The 23,972-nt window shown below is 37.7% G+C and overlaps 3 protein-coding genes across 30 annotated transcripts in view; 2 read left to right on the forward strand and 1 right to left on the reverse strand.

The window, feature by feature from the left end:
• ENPEP (glutamyl aminopeptidase) overlaps positions 1-22,606 on the reverse strand; it is a 93,286-nt gene extending 70,680 nt beyond the window's left edge. For 2 of the 3 annotated variants that reach the window (XR_014811944.1, XR_014811943.1), the window contains exons 1-3: positions 21,696-22,606; positions 3,715-3,856; positions 681-812 (exon numbers count right to left, since the gene is read on the reverse strand). Coding sequence is in view for 1 of the 3 variants with exons in the window: in NM_214017.1 (NP_999182.1) it covers positions 681-812; positions 3,715-3,856; positions 21,696-22,309 (888 nt within the window). In the remaining 2 variants the exon portion in view is untranslated. The remainder of the gene's footprint in view (positions 1-680; positions 813-3,714; positions 3,857-21,695) is intronic. The other variant, NM_214017.1, reaches the window with a different exon arrangement.
• The window catches only part of CASP6 (caspase 6), a 1,021,045-nt gene that overhangs the window by 319,519 nt on the left and 677,554 nt on the right, over positions 1-23,972 (forward strand). The gene's annotated exons all lie outside the window — the stretch shown is intronic.
• ELOVL6 (ELOVL fatty acid elongase 6) overlaps positions 1-23,972 on the forward strand; it is a 465,493-nt gene that overhangs the window by 111,379 nt on the left and 330,142 nt on the right. The window lies entirely within an intron of this gene.

A 23,972-nucleotide genomic window follows, 5' to 3' on the forward strand; every position in this document is an offset into this window, starting at 1 on the left:
ATGTGTGTAATATGTAGCACAGTAGTGGACTAACCATTAGGTAGCTTAGCAAGTGTTTAGGGCACGAGCAAATTGGGGGCTTCCAAAAAGAGAAAAATAATTAGGTGAGAGTATTTAGTTTTTAAAAGAAAATTGTTGAGTTCTTCATCTTGATCTAAAAAAAATTTTATTTGTATTTTCTTACTCTTTTGAAAAATGCTTTTTGATAACTTTGTTGTTGTCCCATTTTAAATTACATAATGAAATGGTACCCACAAGTATCTCAGTGGTTACTTACCTGAAGGATATTCACCTATTTCTGGTTTCCTCCGCTCCCTCTGGCCTCCATCTAAGACCCCACCCAAACACATATGCCCATCCATTTAATTTGGACATATTCAGATATTTAGTACATTTGTGCTGGTATACTTAGGAGATAGCTTTGAATTTATAGTAATTTTTCTCCCTAAAATAATTCAAGGCTATCCATCCATTCCTATGGCTATTTCGTTTATTTTTCACCTGGGTCCTTTCAGCTTACTTTTTTTTTCTATATTTTCATTGTATCATCAGGCTCATAGACCCTGGTAACTAATGGGCTTTTCTAGTCTGTTCTAAGAAAGAAAGAAAAAAACTATTAAAAAAAAGTAGAAAACCACAAATGCGTGGGTGGTAAATTCTTAAAATATAATGGTACTCACAGGTTTTCCGCTCCTTGACGTTCTTGTTACAGAGTCAAATTGATGTACAGCAAAGCATACCAGGTAAGTGCTCATAGGAACAGACTTCTGGAAAGTTGTTTGAGTCCATATATCATCCACAGACTCTTCTTTCTATTGAAAGCAAAAGATAATCTTTTCTTTATAAAAAGATCACTCATGCATAAGACAAATAGTTACTCCAAACTGGCTTTCCAGTCAGAAGTCCTTTGTCAAAATTTAGGGGTAAAAAGAATTTTTTTTTTTGTCTTTTTTTTTAGGGCCACACCTGCAGCATATGGAGGTTCCCAGGCTAGGGTTCTAATTGGAGCTACAGCTGCCAGCCTACACCAGAACCACAGCAATGGGAGATCTGAGCCATGTCTGCTACCTACACTACAGCTCATGGCAATGCCGGATCCTTAACCCACTGAGCGAGGCCAGGGATTGAACCCGCAACCTCATGGTTCCTGGTTGGATTTATTTGTGCTGTGCCACAATGGGAACTCCAGTGCAAAAAGAAATTTTACCCCTAAATGGTGATGTTGAGAAGACTAAAGGAAAATTTGTCTTATTTTTATTTATTTATTTATTTATTTATTTATTTATTTATTTGTCTTTTTGCCATTTCTCGGGCCGCTCTCGCGGCATATGGAGGTTCCCAGGCTAGGGGTCAAATCGGAGCTGTAGCCACCGGCCTATACCAGAGCCACAGCAACGCAGGATCCGAGCCACGTCTGCAACCTACACCACAGCTCACGGCAATGCCGCATCGTTAACCCACTGAGCAAGGGCAGGGACCGAACCCGCAACCTCATGGTTCCTAGTTGGATTCGTTAACCACTGCGCCACGACAGGAACTCCTGTCTTATTTTTAGTGCTATGAAAGAGTGACTAAACTACACTCTGTGAGTTTTCTCTGGGAGAAATACAACTTTGTGATATAAACCAGACAGGAGTTTATTTACCTTTCTACATTAAACACACAATCCTGACCATAATATTTGAGCAGATACCATGACCCCTTAATGAAGAATGGGCTGGTGCTCAGTGCCTTGCACACAGGAAGAACTAAGCAGGTATTTGGTGATTTGTCTATGTGCTAGGGGCAATAGCTGTACCAGGCATAGAAGGATGTTGAGTTGGCTTTTCCATTTCCTGTTGTCTCCATCAGAGACCCACATTGGTCACTAAAATCACTGCCTGGGTTACCATGGAGAGGGAGAAGGATTTTATTACTTGATGCCAACTCCTGACACCATCTGGCATGGTTTTCTGTCCGTGCCAGCTTTGCCTTCCTCACTGCCAATCACCAGTCCTAGTACTCCAGCCATGAATACTCGCCTAATTTCTGCTTCCTATTGTTTAAACATTTCCACATGCCCTGAAGCCACAATGAGTCACACTGCAGTAGGAAGCTTTAAAAAGGGATTAAAAGAGGGAACCTGGACTAGGACTTGATGCATCATTGACAAGACAAACATGTTATGTGCGTGTAGAGAAGAGTTGGAGCCTTAGCAAAGTTACTCTATAATGAAAGCCTAGTAGTAGTTTCAATTTGCTAAGGAGCCAGAGTATTCACCTTCTTCCAGGACTAGTTTCTGGAACTAAGTGAAGGTGAAGAAGTATACTCTACAAAATGAAAAGGTCATGTGTGGAAATCTTAAACAGGTTAGTAAAGTTTGCATTCTTTCTCCTCCCACCTTCTCTTTCTCCCTTCTATACCAAAAGATTCTGATGGCATTTTACTCCAATCCAATCTTCTGAATTAGCGTGTCATATTTTAAGTTCATCCTTTCCTCTTTCTTCTCCAATCAAAATCCAATTGCCCAGGTGTCGACTTGACACCAGAGGAGAAGTTGATAAACTAATTGACACTAACAGTTTACTTTTTAACTCTCCTGTAGCTTTTGTTTGCTTTTTCAAGGAATATTTGTAATTAAAGAGGATGAATTTCAGTGACGATATTTCAGATTGTGGGTCAGAAAGATGGGAGATGTAATGTAGACATAGTGCTTTTCTGGTATCAGGTAGGTGACAATTATATTTGAGGATGAGCTTGACCCTTTTGCATATCAAAGGTATAATGTATAATAAACCTCAACTTTGAGGTAATGACATTTTAGTTAACTGCATTACCCATTATGGGGATGAAGAGCAGTAACTGAGGAGTCATGGTAATAACTGTACAGGGAGTTCCCGTTGTGGTTCAGTGGTTAACGAATCCCACTAGGAACCATGACATTGCGGGTTCAATCCCTGGCTTCGCTCAGTGGGTTAGAGATCTGGCATTGCTGTGAGCTGTGGTGTAGGTAGAGCTGTGGTGTAGGTCGCAGACGCGGCTTGGATCTGGCATTGCTGTGGCTCTGGCATTGCTGTGGCTCTGGAGTAGGCTGGCAGCTGTAGCTCTGATTAGACCCCTAGCCTGGGAACCTCCATATGCTGCGGGTGCAGCCCCAGAAAAGACAAAAAGAAAAAACATAAAAAATAACTATACAGACAGAACTTACTGTAGTCTTTTTTGTTTTGTTTTGTTTTTAACATTTAATAAGTATTTCTCTTTCACTAGAATACCTATGGGCATAGTGATCTATGTAGTTGGTGTCTGTACTCCACTATTTAAGTGATGATTTTTTGTAGCTCTATATTAGAAACTGGGTTTATATTCAGCGGAAAACCAAGAATAATGGTTAGGCCATTGAATATTTTTAAGTCTGTAATTCCATTAGTTTGCCTTTAATTTGTCATGACTAGGGGATTCTTTGACTTAAGCAGAACCCAGTTGATGTATGTCTACTGTATTTGCTCTTGCTTAGAAAACCCAACATGGTGTTTTGACTAGATTGTGATCTCTTGGGTTAAAAACATCTAGTATTCAAAGAAAAGGGATTGCCCAAATATATTTTCAAGCATCTAAATAAGCCATTAGAGCACATTTAATTTTAGAATTCAGTGGCTTCTCATAGCAAACCAGATAATTTACCTTATATTATAAATAGACTGTCTGCATAAGTTTTAAAACTTAAAAAATACTCACCTCCACTGGCATATTTGAAAGTGCCTTATATTCTTTGGGATGGATGATAGATATTGTATAAGTTGCCTTTTTGTTGGGCTCATCAAAACAAGGGAAGGATTTTCTGGCATCTGTTGGTTCATGATCAGTGGCTGCTATGCTCCTTAGAGAAACAAACACAGAAACAAATGAAATATATGTTGCCTCTTTATACAGCCCCTATGTTTCTATTTTTATAGAAAAGAATCAACTATGTAATTATAACTTGCATTTCTTAAAATGAATTTCCATCCAGAAAACCATCAAATAGTTATCAAAGTTTTTCCTGGAACTTTTAGGTTAACAAATGAAAATTCAGAAGCTGCTTCAGGTATTTTATATGAATAATTAGATGTTTTGGTACCATAACTAAAAATCTGTAAACTCTAAATGAGCAAAAATCAATCCAATTATGAGGTATCACTCTTTCCACCCCAGAGCTATCAAGTGACCAGTCGATAAACACAAAGCCAAACTCAAGGGCTTGCTTGTAACTGTCCTTGTAAGTGCGAACAGCTGTGTTCTGTCACGGAGTAGAGGAGTGTATTCCAGAGTCCACAGCTCCTGTCCCTAATAGCACATTCTTTCTTACTTATGTTACACCAGAGGAAAAAAACTCAGTTTCATTTCCAGGCAAAGGCAGTGCCCTGAGCAGTCTCCCAGTGAAACAACCTTTGGCCAGGTTTACAGCCCACTTTTGGAAAAAGACAATATTCTTTTATGGCTCTAACTAGGCATATTGCTTGTGTAAGCTAAAATGTTAATGTTTAATGGTTCCATCATTTCAAAGTGGAAATATTTTTTTGAGTAATTGCTCAAAAAAAAAATCAATGAATATATACTTTTTACACGTAGTTATATCAAGTAAGATATTATACATTTGCTCATTAGAGAAGTAGGCGGAGTAAAAAGTATAAAAGAAAGAGAAAGTAAATAAATGTGGATATATATTCATTAACAATTTGTGGAAGGAAAATATTTTGTCCTTCAGGATTCTCAGAAACTAAGAAAGGTATTTTATAATGAATAGCAATCTAAATTATTACATTATTCATTCATCCAGTAAATATCATTGAAACCATTCCTTATGCACATGTGCACACACACACACACACACACACACACACATGCCCAAGGCATTTTTCTAGGTGCTGAGGGAATAAGAAAGAATATATAGGTAGATAAATAAGTAAATAAGGAGAGTAATAAGGGCTATATAGAAAACAAAATGGGGAAGTGACAGAAAATGACTCAGGAAAAGTGATAAGCATTATTAGGTAGAGTCAATAATCTACCAATTATTAGGTAGGGACAGTCTCTTGAAGTGGGTGATGGTTTGCTGAGATCCAAATGATGAGAAAAACCCCACATGGGTGAAGATTAAGGAAAACGTGTTTCTTTAACAGAGGGAAGAGCAAGTATACAAACTCTAAAGTGGAAAAAAATTTAATGTGGTTGAGGTCCTGAAAGATGTCCAGTGTGGCTGAAGGATAGTGAACTGGAGGGACTGGGGGGATCAGCAGAGGTCATAGTAAGAGTCTGCATTGCATTTGGATTCAAGGATGTATTATATACATCAGTTTAATCTAAAAAAACTATATGCCATAGGTCAATATCCATCTACAAAAAAATTATTTTTGGATTTCTTTTAAAACCTTCTAGATACAAAAATTATTTGTTTAAAAACTTAGCCAAGAAAACTAATCTGTAAAAAATAAAACTGGAAAAATGGCTGTCTTTTGGGACACTGTTGACTGAGGGAGACAACTTTCTGGGATAATGGAAAAAATCTATGCCTTGTTATGTGTGTGTGTAACAAAGATGTGTGGATTTTTCAAAATTCATTGAATTGTTCCCATTAGATTTGTGCATTTAATGAATAAATTTTATCTAAAAATAACTGTAAATCAACACTGAGCTCCAGTAAGTAAGTGTGAATTGTTACAGTAGTGTAAGTTAGCAATTCAGAAACAACTTTCGTATTCTAGGTTTGAGCAAATGAAAAAAAAAAAAAGAATTAACAAAAGGTAGGTTTCTCACTGCTATGGAAGAGAATTAATTATACACTTGTAAAAGAGGAAGACTAGACCTTGGTGTTTGAAATATAATTGCAGGTTCAGTATAATTTCAATGCTTTTTCATATGTATATATATATATATATATATATATATATATATATATATATATACACACACACACACACATACACAAATATATATGTAAATGGATATAAAAATACACAGAGAGACATGTGTCTCCTAGTTTCATCTGCTGAACAAGACTAGAAGTGACATGCTTTTACCAATGAGCACAACTAATTCCCATTAAACACCACTACTCTCCACTAAAAGGAACCAGGACTCATCATAAACATGGCTGACTTCAGTGCTGGATCAGGAGGATCCAAGATGATCCTGGAACATCTTTCATTGTTGAAAAGTAAAGAAGTTTTCACAGAATAGGAAGAAGTCAAAAGGACACAAAGGCCAGCTTTTCTAGGGCCACTTCCCGAGGCATATGGAGGTTCCCAGGCTAGGGGTCAAATCGGAGCTGTAGCCGCCGGCCTACACCACAGCTCACAGCAATGCCAGATCCTTAACCCACTGAGCAAGGCCAGGGATCGAACCCACAACCTCATGGTTCCTAATCGGATTCGTTAACCACTGCACCACGACAGGAACTCTGTAAAGCTCTTTACAGTAGATTGCTTACTGATAATTTTAGGAGGAATGATGGCTTTAGAAAATCATCAGTGGATGCAAAACAAAGTGGATGAAAGTCTGATGAGAAAAGGAAATAGTTTAAAAGAATCTCTCTGAAAATTACTTAGAAAAATTATAACTTTATAATGGAGAAAACTGTTGGATACCGCCTTGAGCAAATGATCAATAGATAGTATTAAATGCTCAATAGATAGTAATATTACACATCAACAAAATGTATCCCCTGATGTGATTTCCTGAAAGGGACTCAGTATCAATTCTGTGAAATTACTGACAAAAATGCTTAACTTGTATTTTTAAATCATGAGGAAAATCAGACAAACTAAAACTGAAGGATATTTCCAAAATAACTGGCCTGTGCCCTTCAAAAATATCGAGGTTGGGAGTTCCTGTTGTAGTGCAGCGGAAACAAATCTGACCAGTATCCATGAGGATAAGGGTTTGATCCCTGGCCTCACTCAGTGTGTTGGGATCCAGCATGGCTGTGAACCACAGAGGCAGCTTGGATCCTGAGTTGCTGTGACTGTTGCTGTGGCATAGGCCGTCAGCAGTAGCTCTGATTTGACTCCTAGCCTGGGAACTTCCATATACCATAGGTGTGGCCCTAAAAAGTAAAAAAAAAAAAAAAATCAGAGGTTGTGAAAGATAAAAGAAAAGGTAGCGATTGTTTCATTTTAAAGGAGCCTAAAAAAGCCTTGACATTAAATGAAAGGCATGAATCCAGACTGGATATGGGACTGCAAAAGAAATTCTCAAAAGGACACCTTTGGGTAATTGATGAAAGTTGACTATGACTATGGAGTAGATGATTGTATCATTGTTAAATATTCATATTCTGATAACTGTACCATGATTATGTTAGAAAATGTCCCCGTACTTAAGAAATATGAACTGAATGTGAAGAGGTAAAGGAAAACAATGAAACAATGTTTCAGTGTACTCTAAAGGGAGAGAAACAGGGGAAACATGATGGAAGAGAAGTGCAGAGGGGCAGGAAGGAAATAGGACAAAATGTAAACAATTGGTGAACCTGAGTGAAGTGTTTCTAGGAGTTCTTCTACTATTCTTGTAACTTTTATAAATTTGAAATTATTTCAAAATAAAAATTAGCCAAAAAGTCCCAGCCAAGAATTTATTCTTCGGTAGACTAATTACTGGTTCGTTTTTATGATGATAACAGTTTAACTGGTCAGTTCAAGTTTCTGACACATGTAGACTGTAGTGAATTGCAAACACATCCGAATATAAAGCAACTTGTACACTTTCTCAGAGTACTAAGAATTTATAATAAGATCCACTAAGTTCCAACCCCACGTTTACTAGTCTGCCTTTTTCTTCTGAATTCTGGATTCTGATTTCTTCCCCAAGCAAAGGAAAAGAAAAATTCACTCACTACAAGAATGTTTCATTTTAGTCACACCTCATAAATAAGCCAGCTAACTAATTTGGGAGAGAGAGAGAGAGAGAGAGAGAGAGAGAGAGAGAGAGAGAGGGAGAGAGAGAGAGAGAGAGAGAGAGAGGGGGAGAGTGTGTGTGTGTGTGTGTGTGTGTGTGTATGCATGTGCATGCCTGCCTTCGTGTGTGGGAGGTAAAGTGATGAGGGAGTGGGATAACACTATTCTAAGCAGCAGCCATTTGCTAGGTTTACAAATACTTCATTTCAGTGTATCTGCTGGAATATACATTCCCATGCACCCAAGAGAGAAAAGAATTTTCCATCCTTTCCTCATATTCTTTCTTTAAAAGAAGTTGTGCTTGATAGTAGGCAGAAATTGCCTTTTTTAGATTACAGTACCTCAGAGCCTGCCTTTGGAAATGGAATGGGACAGTATTCAGGATGTCTCTATGTGGTGTGTTTGGTCCATGGAAGTGGTCCTGTCAGCAAATGTTAATTACGACAAGTCCCACTCGGTCACAGTGATCTGGACTTACAATGATGTACATAAACTAACATTCATCAACCAGAAGGACTACAAAATATGTATTATTTTCTTTTTTTAAGTGCAGAGCTGACATGATTTTATAAGGAAAACCCCATTCTAAAACTAAAAACTCCTAGATTCTAATCCTACTTCAGCTCCATAAGTGCGATTTTGTGCAAGCCACAAAACACTGATTCTTAGTGTCCTGATCTATAAAACATGGTTACCAAAGCATATCTGTCCTCTCCACAGAGTTATGGTAGAGTGAAATGTGATAGGTCTCATGTGGTGATATATTAGAAATGTCCTTGAAATTTAGACGATGGGATTAGAATATACTTTACTCTATTTTCTTTAACTATAAAAGAGTAACTATGATTCCTGATATAGCATTTTTCACAATTAACAGACTTCAAAATGTACTCTTTATGTAGAAATATCTGTATTGGAACAAAATTACTTAGTAAATAATAATACGGTTATATGTACAAAAAACTAAGACCCTTCTAGCTACTTACAAGAGACTCACTTTAGAGCTAAAGACACACAGAGATGAAAGTGAAGGGATAGAAAAAGATATACCATGTATAAATCATGATTAAACAATATGCTACTAAAAAACCAATGAGTCAATGAAGAAATCAAAGAAGAAATCAGAAAATACTTTGACCCAAGGCAGCAGAAATAAAAATAAACCAATAGGACCTAATCAAAGTTACAAGTTTTTGCACAGCAAAGGAAACCATTTAAAAAAAAAAAAAAAAAAAAAAAAAAGGACAACCTGCGGAATGGGAGAAAATAGTTTCAAATGGTGCAACTGACAAGGGCTTAATCTCTACAATATATAAAAAACTCACACAACTCAACAACAACAAAAAACACCCAACAATCCAGTTGAAAAATGGGAATAAGACCTAAATAGACATTTCTCCAAAGAAGACATATAGATGACCAACAGGCATATGAAAAAAATGTTCAATATCACTAATTATTAGAGAAATGCAAATCAGAACTACAATGAGGTATCACCACAGACCTGTCAGAATAACCATCATCAACAACTCAACAAATAGCAAATGCTGGAGAGGGTATGGAGAAAAGGGTACCCTCCTTCACTGTTGGTGGGAATGTAAATTGGTACAACCACTGTGGAAAACAGCATGGAGGTACCTCAGAAAACTAAACATAGAACTACCATATAACCCAGCAATCCCACTCTTGGGCATATCTTTCATTGAAAACAATACATACACCTGCATGTTCATCAGAGCACTATTCACAATGGCCAAGACATGGAAACAACCTAAATGTCTATTGACAAATGAATGGATTAAGAAGATGTGGTATATATACACAGTGGAATACTACTCAGCCATAAAACAGAACAAAATAATGCCACTTGCAGCAACATGGATGGAACTAGAGAGTGTCATACTACATGAAGTAAGTCAGAAAGGGAAAGCCAAATACCATGTTATGTCACTTAATCTGGAATCTAACATATGGCACAAATGAACCTATCTACAGAAAAAAAAACAAATAAACTCATGGACAGGGAGAACAGACTTGTGGTTGCCAAGGGAGAGGGGGAGGTGGAGGAAGTGCGGGTTTAGTAGATGCAAACTATTGCATTTGAAGTGGATAAGCAGAGAGATCCTGCTGTATAGCATAAGGAACATATCACTGTGATGGAACATGATGGAGGATAATGTGAGAAAAAGAATGTGTACAGCAGAAATTAACAGAACATTGTAAATCAACTCTAATAGAAAAAATTAAATAAAAGAAAATACCTTGAGACAAATTAAAATAAAAACTTAACTATCCAAAATCTATGGGATTTAACAAAAGAAACTCTAAGAGATAAACTTATAATGATATAGGCCTACCTTAAGAAATAAGAAAAGTCTCAAATAAACAACCTAACCTACCAACTAGAAGAATTAGAAAAAGAAGACAAATGGAGCCCAAGGTCAGAGGAGGGAAATAATAAAGATCAAAAAGGACATAGAGACCAAAAATAGAAAAGATCAATGAAAACAAATGTTTTTTTGAAAAAATAAACAAAGTTGAAAAGCCAGGCTCATTAAGAAATAAGAGAAAGGACCCAAATTAACAAAATAAGAAATGAAAGAAGAGAAACTATAATCATTATCACAGAGATTTAAAAAACATAAGAGAATATTCTCAAAAGCCATAAGGCAGTAAAGTGGACAATACTTCTAGGTTGCTGACATACAATCTTCCAAGATTGAATTGGGAAGAAACAGACAATCTGAACAAATTCCTAGCAGTGGAACTGAATTTGTAATTTAAAAACAAAACAAAACTCTAGCAGACAAAAGTCCAGGACAAGACAGCTTCACAGGGGAATTCTACCAAACATATAAGAAGAGCTAACAGCTATTCTTCTCAAACTGTTCTAAAAAATTGAAGAGGAGGGAATACTTCCAAATTCATTCCATTACCCTGATACTAATATCAGGCAAAAACACTACCAAAAAAAAAAAAGAGAGAAAATTATAAGTCAATATCTCTGATGAAAAAATCCTCAGTGAAGTATCAGCAAACCAAATTCAACAATATGTAAAAAGGATCAGGGTGTTCCCATTGTGGCACAGTGGAAATGAATCCAACCAGGAACCATGAGGTTGTGGGTTTAATTTCTGGCCTTGCTCAGTCGGTTAAGGATCTGGCATTGCCGTGAGCTATGGTGTAGGTTGCAGATGAAGCTTGGATCTGATGTTGCTGTGGCTGTGTGGTATAGGCCAGCAGCTGTAGCTCTGATTGGACCGCTAGCCTGGGTATCTCCATATGCCATGGGTGCGGCCCTAAAAAGCCAAAAAAAGAAAAACAAAAAAAGGATCGGATGCCATGATCAATTAGGACCAAGTATGACCTATTCCAGGGATTCCAGGGCAGTTCAAGATCTGCAGATCAATCATTGTGATACACCACATTAACAAAAAGATGGATAAAATCATGTGACCATCTCAATAGATGCAGAAAGAGCATTTGACAAAAATGCAACATCTAGGAGTTCCTGTCGTGGCTCAGTGGTTAACAAATCTGACTAGGAACCATGAGGTTGTGGGTTCGATCCCTGGCCTGCTCAGTGGGCTAGGGATCCGGCATTGCCGTGAGCTGTGGTGTAGGTTGCAGACGTGGCTCAGATCTGGCGTTGCTGTGGCTCTGGTGTAGGCCAGTGGCTACAGCTCCGATTCGACCCCTAGCCTGGGAACCTCCATATGCCGGGGGAGTGGCCCAAGAAATGGCAAAAAGACAAAAAAAAAAAAAAAATTCAACATCCAATCATAATAAAAAAACCTCTCATTGATGTTGGAATAGAAGGAACATATCTCAACATAATAAAGGCCATACATGACTAACCCACAGCTAACATTATATTTAGTGGTGAAAAGCTGAAAGTTTTTTTTCTAGAATCAGGAACAAGACAAGGATGCCCATTCTCATCAATTTCTTTAACATAGTATTGGATGTCCTAGCCACAGCGGTGAGACAAGAAAAAGCAAGAAAAAGCAAATTGGAAAAGAAGTAAAACTGATACTATTTGCAGGTGACATGATAATATATAGAGAAAATCCTAAAGTCTCCACCAAAAAACTATTAAGCTAATAAATGAATTCAGTAAACTTGCAGGATAGAAGATTAGTATACAGAAATCTATTGCTTTTCTATACACTAATAATGAACTTTCCCAAAGAGAAAGCAAGAAAACAATCTCTCATTTAAAATCACATCAAAAAGAATAAAATACCTGGGAATAAACTTAACCAAGGAGGTGAGAGACTTATTCTCTGAAAAGTATGACATTGATGAAAGAAATTGAAGATAATACAAAGAAATGGAAAGATATCCTATGTTCACAGATTAGAAGAACTGATAGTGTTAAAATGTCCATACTACCCAAAGCAATATACATATTTAATGCAATTCCTGTCAAAATACTATGACATTTTTCACAGAACTAGAACAATTAATCCTAAAATTAATATAGAACTACAAAGACCCCAATTTGTCAAAGCAAGCTTGAGAAAAGAGATCAAAGCTGGAAGTATCACTCTCTGACTTCAGACCATACTACAAAAGCTGCAGTAACCAAAATCATATGATACTTCACAAAAAACAGACTCATAGATCAATAGGACAGAATAGAGAGCACAGAATAAACCCACACACTTATGGTCAGTTTATCTATGACTGATTAGGCAAGAATATACAATGGGGAAAAGAGTCTCTTTAATAAATGGTGCTTGGAAAATTGGACAGAACATTTTCTCAGGGAGCTGCCATCATGACTCAGCAATAACAAACCAGACGATTATCCATGAGGACACGGGTTCAGTCCCTGGTCTTGCTCAGTGGGTTAAGGATGTGGCATTGCCATAAGCTGTGTAGGTTGCTGATGTGGTTTGGATCTTGCATTGCTGGGCTGTGGCATAGGCCAGCAGCTGCAGCTCCAGTATGACCCCTAGCCTGGGAACTTCCATATAATGCAGGTATGGCCCTAAAAGCAAAACAAAGCAAAAAACAAAAAGAACATATCCTCATACCACATACAAAAATAAACTCAAAATTAATTAAAGAAAAATGTAAGACCAGAAATCACAAAACTCCTAGAAGAAAACATAGGCAGAACACTGCTCACAAAAATTGTAACAATATTTTTTAGATCTGTCCCCTAAGGCAAAAGAAACAAAATTTAAAAATAAACAAATGAGATCTAATTAAATGTAAAATCTTTCACATGGCAGAGGAAATCAACAAAACAAAAAGATAACCTAATGAATAAGAGAAAAGATTAGTAAATGATGTGACTGATAAGGGGTTAATATCCAAAGTATATCAATACCTCATGCAACTCAAAGAATGTTGTAAATCAACTATAATAGAAAAAATAAAATCTTAAAATTAAATAAATGAATAAATATCTTATACAACTCAATACTAAAAAACAAACAAACAAAAAAAACCAAACAACTTGATTAAAAAACCAGCAGAAGACCTGAGTAGACCTTTTTTACAAAGAAGACACGCGGATGGTCAACAGACACACAAAAAAATGCTCAACATCACTAATCATCAGAGAAATGCAAATCAAAACAGTGAGATATCACCTCACACCTATCAAAATGGCTACTATCAAAAGGAACACAACTAGTAAACATTGGCAAGGATATAGAGAAAAGGGAATCCTGGTACACTGTTGGTGGGAATGTATATTAGTGCAGCCACTATGGAAAACAGTATGGAGAGTTTAAAAAACTAAAAATAGAACTACCATATGATCCAGCAATTCCAGTCCTGAGTGGCTATCTGGGAAAAAAAGTGAAAACATTCATTTGAAATGATACATGCACCTCAGTGTTCATAGCCAAGATGTGGAAGCAACCTAAGTGTCCATCAGATGCGTGGATAAAGAAGATGCAGTATATATGTATACAATGGGTATTAGCCATAAAAAAGAATGAAAGTCTGTCATTTGCAATAATATGGAAGACCTTTAGACTTGGAAGGTATTAGGCCTAGTGAAGTAAGTCAAAGACAAATGTTATCACTTCTATGTGGAATCTAAAAAGTAAACAAATGAATATAACAAACAAAAACAGACTCACAGATACAGAGAACAAACTAGTGGTTAGCAGTGAGGGGAAGGGCAAAATAGTGGTAGGGAGTTAAGAGATACAAACTATATAAATTAAATAAGCTACAAGGATATATTATACAGTATAGGGAATATAGCCAATATTTTATAACTTTAAATGGAATATATTCTATAAAAATATTGTCACTATGTTGTATATCTGAAACTAATATAATATTGTTAATCAACTATACTTCAACTTTTAAAAAAGACCTCTTTGTTTGAATATGTTAAATTTCATCCAAAGTTACTAAGTGTTCTAAATATATGCACATTTGAAAACAAGGTATATGAGACAGCAGTACAAAACAATTTTAGATCACAAATTCGTTGGGGAGGTTTCATTCAGCGATGAAAACTTCCTTTTAAATTAGATGAATTGTTTTGCAAATTAATGGAAAAGCTAAATGTACAATATGTCCAGGATTAACTCTTGGGTACATCCTGAATAATTATACCAGGCAAATGTGCTGAGGTAAACCATTTTCCATAGGGGCCTGTCTATTTCACGTTAATAAGTCACTTACTAGACCCAACACATTAAAATATAATTCTTTGTGGCTTGTTAATTTACAAAAAGGAAAACATTCCTCTGATTTATCTGAGTGAATCAGATCAAGGTGACCTTAGAAAAAGCCCTAGAGAGAGGAAGTGATGATGCAAGCACTGACCAGTTCACTCTACCTCAACTTTAAAAAAACCAGTTTCTTGATTACCTCATAAATCATCTGGTGCACTGTTTCCAGTGAAGACTCTCAGGCTATGTGCAGCAGTTTATTAACTTGAGCCAGCAAAATAAACAGCAAGGTCTGGGTGAATAACTTAAATGAAGGACTTCTGATGCGGGCGAGGCAGCCACAACTAAGTGTCTGTGCAGACTTAGTAAAGGGTTCCAAGATTGGGGGGCTGATCAGTGCAAGACAACCCATCTAGATTATTCACACTCCAGTCTATTTTTATAGGAGTTTGAACCAGCTAATTATTTATTTTCTGACTGCATTTTTTTCTTCCTTTTCAGGGCTGCACCTGCAGCAAATGGAAGTTCCTAGGCTAAGGGTCAAATTGGAACCGCAGCTGCCGGCCTATGCCACAGCCAAAGCCAAGCCAGATCCGAGCTGAGTCTGTGACCTACACCACAGCTTGAGGCAATGCTGGATCCCTAACCCACTGAGTGAGGCCAGGGATCAAACCAGCGTCCTCATGGACTAGTCATGAACTAGTCAGGTTTGTTACTGCTGAACTGCAATGGAAACTCCCCAGTTGCTTTTTTTTCTATATCGAAGATATTCAAGGTCAAGTAAAAATTTTTTTTCCTTGCTTCTAAAATAAGGAAATAACTATGCATCCTGCAACAAGTAAATAAGATCCAACCAAATGTATTCTTTATTGATGGTAGGTATACTGCTAGCTGAACATACCAGTCTAAGAATATAATGAATAAACTGACATATAACTAAAATTTCAAGATCAAAACTACAAGTGAGTATACATATCTGTGTGTGAGAATATGGTACACACACACACATATACATACATAAGACCATCTCACTGATTTCTCTTTTTTTTTTTTGCCATATTTCCATTTAACTCAGTTCTTTATCACAAGCCCTAACCTCATGCTTCAGATTTATTTATGCAAATGCCCACTAGTTTTCTCTCCCCAGATGTCTGACAGGTGTTCTTGGCACATCCTCCACCAAACTCATGACCTTCCCTTCTAAACCTGGTTCTTCTATTCTATTTCTAATATCAGGGAATGGTGTTGGCTATCAGATCAGATTTCTGGAGCACCCTAGATCTACACCTTAACTCAGTCCTTTCCCATAGCCAATCGGTCTGCAAATCATGATGACGTTACCTCTAAACTGTTTTCTTCATTGTGTCCTCTTCTGTTTGTCCTGAGATCACTATCCTACCTGATCCTAATCATCTCTCTCTCCTGGATAACTGCAGTTTCTCTCATATACTTATGTATAGATTTAGTTCTTCCCTCCCCATGTAAACTGGTTAACTTTTCCTTCATAATGCCTGTCATTAACTATCCTTATTTTTTTTTCCCCTATGGATTTTCCAGAGTTATCTCTAGCTAGCCTCTTCATATAAACCTCTCCTACAAATGTATTTATTCTCCCTACTCTGCATTTTTGACTTAGTGCCTTTCTTTTTTCCCTGCTTTTACCTTCTTGCTTGCCTTGCCTATTGAAACCCCACCACATTATATCAAAATTCAGCTTCAATCCCAGTAATGCTATAAATCACCAGAAAACCCAAACCGGAAACCATCTGCCCCTCTTAAATTCTTGTTGTAATTCCTGTCAATTCCAATGTTTCTCAGTCCTTAAAATATGAAGACTGCATTCCTAAGTCAAAAAAAAAAAAAAAAAAGACTTTACTAACTCCTCTTGCCTTTGACAAGATGGGGAAAAAAGGAACCAAAGAAAATTTTCTATCCTGACTGAGTGGGATGGGGGAAGTGTTGTTGGTGGAAACTGGATTCCTTGACAGGAAAGGGGCCATGGTGATGCAGCATGTCCCACATGTTGCAGAGGACACTAGTTGAGTGAGAGTTATATGAAAACATTTCTGTATATTCATTCAATAATAGTTAAGTTCTCTCTCTGTGTTCTAGGTAGTGAACAAGAGAGACACAGTCCTACTCTCAGTGACCCACAGATGATTACACAGGCTCATGTGGTTGGGAAACTGCGTACTATGGCAGCTTCTAGGGGTTCATAATGGATATTATGATATAAAAGTCTCTGAAAAGTCCCACCATTTAAAAAAATATCATTTTAGGAGTTTCTGACATGGCTCAGCAGTAAAGAATCTGACTAGTATCCATGAGGACTAGGGTTTGATCCCTGGCCTCGCTCACTGGGTTAAGGATTCAGCATTGCTGTGAACTGTGGTGTAGGTCACAGACATGGCTCGGATCCCGTGTTGCTGTGGCTATGGTGTAGGCCAGTGGCTGCAGTTCTGATTCGATCCCCAGCCTGGGAACTTCCATGTGCTGCGGGTGCAGCCCTGAAAAGACAAAATATATATATAATTTTGTGTTTAGTATTATTTCCCAAACAAACTTGGCCACAGACTCCCTCCCTTGCTTTTTTTCTGGCAATATCTATTAATATCCCATGCAACCAGAACTCTGTAGAACAGATAATTGGGAAATATTGGTCAAGAGCCATCCAAATGCAGAGAAGGAAATGCTAAACCTTGGAGAGAAGAGAATATTATTACATACTTTGGGGATGTGAGTAGAGGGGCCCTCTGAGAAGAGGACAACTGGAAATCCTATTTAATTGTTGAGAAAGAGTGTTGAGAGGGTTTGGTGGTGTGGACAGGAAGACATTCCAAAGGTTCCAATCTTTTGAAGTTGTTTTCCTCAGACCCTGAGGAACAGACCAGAGATTAAGAGAAGTGGCTGTTAAGGTTCTCAGACATTCTCCTGTTAAGCCTCACTACAGCTGTGTCCCCAGTGAGATGATATGGTTATTAAGACAGGGAACTCTAAACTGGCTCTACCTTCTTTTCCAAGTCTCCCTTTGCCTCTGAATTTTGAGGGAAAGAAACTCAGATAGTCGTCTCTTCTGTGTGAAGTTCAAGTCTTGGTTGTATTTGTAGAAATCAAGTAATTTTGCTTACTACTGCGTGTACTCATGTTTATTGCCTTGTGGTTGCAGTAGTAATATCCCATACCAAACATACTCAATCCTGGACTTAATTTTTACAATAAGACAGAAGATTTGGAAAATATAATCTTGACTATATACATAAAATGTATTACTATGATGGCAACTGAAATCATATGAGCATCAGATATCACAAGGCTCACTCTCACTCTGTACTATGAAAGAACGGTCCTATTCCCCCATGAACTCACTCTTGTGGCCCTTTTCTGTGCTCTCTAGATGAGACCCCTAGAGGCCTGCATCGTCAAAGTGTTATTCACAGGCCTGAAAGAAAACAATGCATTTTTCTCATATGCTTGAACTATTTCATAACAAGAAAAACAAAAAGTATTCCATTGAGCCTAAATGAGGTTATTGAGTATGTGCCAGAATATTCCAAAACCGTGTGTGCAGTCCAGAACTAGCTGCATCCTGTGTAATGTGAGAGCCTCAGCTGGGACCAGTGAAAACAGGCACAGTCAGGGACACCAGTCCTCCATGGGAGCCTAACTGAGCACCAAACTTCCTCATCATCCTGGCTGCCACTTAGTATTTCTGGGTATTTACCCAACGAAAACAACTAACTTTCAGAAAATCAATTCTCTCTATATGTTGTTATAAAATTAACTCATACAATAAAGTAATCCAAAGAATCAGAGAATATATATTTTAGTATACAGTAATTTTTTATACTTACAAAATACATAACACGAACTTATTAATGGAACCTCATTCCATGTTTTTTGGCTTTTCTGTAGTGTACAGAATTTTTATTAAATATTTCACTTTACTCAGATGCAATTTCTAATTCTTTCATGACCGAAGAAGCCCTTTTAAACTCTTAGCAATAATCATTTAAAAGTTTTGACGTGTTTTCAGTTTACACTAACAGATTTTTAGAATCTCTTGAATGTAGATATTCGGGAGTATTATGCCTTTTCCTGTACCAAACAGAAAACACTTTAAAAAATCATGTTATTGTTACTGAGGCTCAGAAGAATAGATACTTTCATTCATTGCTTCTGAAAACATAATTTGGGACATATTTTTGGAAGTCAGTTTGGAGACACAGACAGCTACATACGTGCATGCACTTGGGTTACATGTGTGTAGATGTATGTACACACATATATGTGCATTCATACATATGTAGTTTGAGCCAATTTCCTAAGAATTTTCTATAGATATATTAGAAAATATTACACATAACATGGTTTTTTATAAGACTGTTCATTACTAGAATATCTGTAGATATCAACAATGACCATACTTGAGTGATGGACTTGTACATGGATTTTTTTACTTACAGTTTTCTCTGTCTCCCAAATTTTCAGCAGTGAATGTGTCTTATTTATGGAATACTTAAACAAAATAAATGTTGCATGCCTCCTGATATATTTGTACCCTTTGACCCAGCAACTCTATTTTTCTGACTATATCCTAACATAAGGAAATAAACAGATACACACTAACAGATGTACTTACAACTATGTTCTTTCTGACTTGTTTATAGTAATAAAATACTGGAAGCTACTCAAATGCTCAACATTAGGGAATTGGTTTAAAAAAAATAACAGTGCATTCATGTGGTAGGATATTGCACAATCTTTAAAATCAGATTCTTGAAAATATTTAAGAATAAAGGGAAGTGCTTACAAGATATTAATTTAAAATGTATATGGGTAGAGAGATATATAGGCATTATATAATTACAATTTTGATTACCCCCCAAAATTAGAATATACATTAACATAATGTGAACAAGTTTTACCACTGGGTGGTGAAATTATTTATAGGTTCTTTTGATTTTCCTTTTTTTTTTTTCCTGGTCTTTTTGTCTTTTCAGGGCCGTACCCGGGGCATATGAGGGTTCCCAGGCTAGGGATCGAATCAGAGCTGTAGCTGCCGGCCTACACCATAGCCACAGCAACGCAGGATCCCAGCTGCTTCTGTGACCCTCACAGCAACACCGGATCCTTAACCCACTGAGTGAGGCCAGGGATCAAGCCTGTGTCCTCATGATGCTAGTTGGGTTGGTTAACCACTGAGCCATGACGGGAACTCCTGATTTTCCTTTTTATAATTTTCTATGCTTTCAACATTTGTAGTTTTTATAAACAAAAAATGTAAACAACAAAGAAGCTTGTTTCATAGCTAGTAATACTAAGATACAGTTTTCTATATGAACATGATCCCTCCAAATATTTTTTCAAACTATCATTTCTACCCAATTTATCACTGTACCACACAGTGAAATAAGAGTGTTTGAATATTTTATTTTAATCCCTGGGTCTCTCTAACAAACCATAGAAAGCATTTTGATCAAAAGATTTGCTTTGGGAGTTGTGTTATGGGCTCAGTGGGTTAAGGTTTGGGCAGTGTCACTGCAGTGGCTTGGATCACTGCTGTGGTACTGGTTCAATCTCTGGCCCAGGAACTTCCACACTTTGTGAGCATATGCACAGCTCGGGGAAAAAAAAAAAAAAAAATTCGCTTTGCTCTATAAGATGCTTAAAACAACGTGGGAAGGGGAGGGAGTTCCTGTTCTGGCTCAGCCGTTTACAAACCCAACTAATATCCATGAGAATGTGAGTTTGATCCCTGGCCTTGCTCAGTGGTTAAGAATCTGGTGTAGCCAAGAGCTGCAGTGTAGGTTGCAGACTCGGCTTGGATCTTGCCTCGTTGTGACTATGGCTTAGGTGGGCAGCTGCAGCTCTGATTCGACCCCTAGCCTGGGAAATTCTATATGCTGCAGGTACGGCCTAAAAAGCAAAAACAAACAAACAAACAAAACAAAACAAAACAACCCCCCCCCCAAAAAAAAAACCACCAACCAACCAAACAAAAAAACACTAAAAAAGCAAAAAAATCATGGGAAAGGGATATTTAGACGGCTGGCTCCAGACCCACTCTGAACAGTGTCATAAGGTTTCTTAATCATTTACTTGTTCAGAATCTAAGTAGGCAAAGGTCAAAGCAGTTTCAAGTTCAGTGGTACCTCAGGTGTACCCTTCCTCTCTGATGCAAGGACCACACCCACAGAACAAAGGCTTTTTGAGTTCATTGAGAGAGTTTCTGCCTTTAGCATTGCTGTAGTAGTAGCCTCTGATTGATTTGACAAAGGCAAGTAACCATTTGGGTAGACTCAGGGAATGCAGGTGTGTGTGTGTGTGTGTATGTGTGTGTGTGTGTGTGTACATATATACATTAAGGGCTGAGGGGGATATTTTTATGTCCTTAATTACTTAATACATATTTTAAGTCACAAAAAGCTTAGCGTAAGCATTGTATACTTATGATAGTAAGCCAAAAGATTGATCTGTGTACTATCACTGATGAGTGAACTCAAGGAGTATTTATTGAAAGCCTATCTGTAAAATATAGTTCTGGCCAGAAAAGATAAAAAGACACAGTCCTATTTTCCTTCCTAAATGAAAACACAAAGACAATTCTGCAGATTTTACGTACTCTTTCAATGTCTCTTCTCCAGACAAAATTATAATTGACATTTACTTGTTTTCACTTAAATTTAGTGTGATATCATTTTAAAAATTCAGTTTAAGTTCATTGACATATGGCCCAAGAATATCACCAGTAAAACTTACCAAACACATGTATTTTAAAAATTTGACTCTAATTTTTAAAAAAAGAAAAAGAAAATAATCCAAAATTCAAAGAAAAATTGAGGTAGTTTATGTAGTTATTAAGGATAGAATGTAGTACATTATGATTTTTTCCTGATGGAATAAAAGACTTACACTTATTTTTTTGGGACTCCATACAGCTCATTCAACACTTTCAAGTTCTGTGATAGGCTTTGAAAATACAACAGGGCAAGAATTTTTCCTTCTCAGATGAACAGGCAGAAATGAAACCAAGTTTAGATAAAGATCAGACCATCAAAATAACTGAAAGATGAGAAGTGAAAGGGAAAGGAAAGGAAATGTATGAGCTTAGAAGAAATAAAGCCAAAAAATTTACTTGATTTGTCCTTTCTCCACGTATGTTGTTCTATAAAACCCCACGAGCGAGCCATTCAGCCAACCGGCGAACTCCATCGTCAGGTGGTAGAGACCCTCGCCACTGTTGGGTGCGAGCTCTTCTTCCGCCTCCACCACCACATACTCCTGCTTTTTGTATTCGAAGCACCGCCTGACTTGCACCTGCTCCCCAGAGGGCCTCCACAGCACTGGGAGCTGGGTGATCCTCGTCTCCCGGAGATGCAGCCACAGGTGCTGGGTGGGTGAGGTCACATTGATGGAGATGTTCACTGTCCCCGTGTATGTGTCCTGCTCCAACAGGGGCTTCACTTGCAGGTCGTAGTGCACTGGGTTGATGAAATCCGGTAGCCTGAAATCTCTCCAGTTTCCACTTTCATCTTCACTGGCAGGGCAGACCCCCTGGTCCTGTGGAGGGCTCGAAGTGGGAGGAAGGTGGGACGGAGACTGGGTTGTGCCCTGTCCACCGTCCTTAGAGTCACATGATCTGGTCAAGCCCACAGAAAGTCCTACTATTAATCCGACAGCCACTACCGCTGCACAGATAATAGCCACATGTTTCGTTTTAATGCAGTATCTCTTAGAGTCTGTGCTCATTTTTGTTTCCAAAGTCAAATGTTACACATAAAAGGATGTTAAATTTAACGAACTAACATCAGCAGTCTTCTTTTTTCAACTGGAAGGAATTCCCTGGTTTGGCAGCGTGTTTCGCCTTTCCCACACCTCTCTGGCTTCTTTCGTCTCTTCCTCTCCCTTCGTTCCCACCAGCCACTCAAGGATGAATGTGGAAACAGGGGGTGGGGTAAGGATTCCAGAAGAGGAGCTGAGCTGGGGGAAGAGGACTGAGGAGAATATTGTGGCGGCTCCCCTTATAAACAATGCATCCCCTACTCCACCCCTCCTGCGCTGGAGTGAGTTAAATATAAAACAGGGCTTAGCTTATCAGCCAATGGGAGGATGATCCTTTGCCAAAGCTCTGTCAGCAGCTTTCAGGGAGAGAGCGTTTGGGAAAGAGGTGCGCTTGTGATAGAAAAACTCAACCTTTGCCACTGAGTCTATGGCTTCTTCCTGTTGTGCTTACAATCTCTCTCTCCTCACCAAAGGGCTTCTTGAATTTCAGCTCTTTTGCAGGTAGCTTGCCAAAGAAGCTGTGTTTTCTTTTCGTTCTTTTTTCCTCATGTTATGTAAACATACAGATTCTTTTTTCCAAAGTCAGGTCATGGCATTCCATGCTCAGAGTGATACATAAATTCAGGAACCACTTAGGTACTCAGCAAATACTTGTTAAATTGGTGGATTAGTAAAGCATGACCAGGTCACCCTAAATCATTTCAGTGGATGCTGGATGAAAGAGAGAAGGAAACAGAAAGAAATTAGTCAAAGCAGTACTGGAGCTGAGAAGCATAAGAAAAAAAAGAGAGAAAGGGAAAGGGCTGAAAGGACAGAAGAACAAGGAAGATAAACTTGATAAACTTGTTAGGTTAGATAACTAAACTCTGTTAGATGATCTCACCTAAGCAAGATTGAATTCTTTAGCCTTGAATGTGGTAGATGATCTTTGGAGCAGATTCCACATGCAAAAGGTGGCCTGTTGAAAGATCCATTACTGCCCAAACCTGTTGCCTCTTAATGAAAAGGTCAAGATGATAAAATCACAGTGACATCCTTTTTTTTTATGAGTAGCTGAGATATAGACACCCTAGCTATCTCTAATAGTATCAGTACAATCATAAATATAAAAATTTGAGGAATTTCTATATACCAGGCACTATGCTGAGAAGTTATCATTTAAGCCTTCCTAATAACTCTATAAGATCGGTACTTCTATGGTATCCATTTTAAAGATGGAAACACTGACATTCAAAAAGGTTAAATCATTTCCTCAAGGTCACAGAATTGGGGTTTGAACTCAGGTTGTCTGAGTGCAAAATTCAAATATCTAACTACACATCCTCTGTTTTCTGATGGAAAAATATGTAAAAGTTAAGTAACTATGAAAACCTCGGTCAATATTTCCCAAAGTGCAATCCATGGATATTAATAGATATATTTGCAGAGCAGGCAATGCCGGGGTATATAAAGTTAGGAACATTCTCTCACTGTCTTCCATTCTTTCAGAGCCTTCAGACGGCATTACTATCACACTGTGAATCTCCCAGACAAGATATACTATTGAGTGATTTTTATATTTTGTTGATGAGAGACCCTTTTGAGGGTCTTCTGTTCCATGGAACACACTCTGAGAAATGCTTCTTTCTTT

The sequence above is a fragment of the Sus scrofa genome, chromosome 8 (assembly GCF_054392235.1).
Source record: "Sus scrofa isolate SSC_HxYL_T2T_F1_AM1 chromosome 8, Sscrofa_HxYL_maternal_Yorkshire_Landrace_v2.0, whole genome shotgun sequence".
Taxonomy (NCBI): Eukaryota; Metazoa; Chordata; class Mammalia; order Artiodactyla; family Suidae; genus Sus; species Sus scrofa.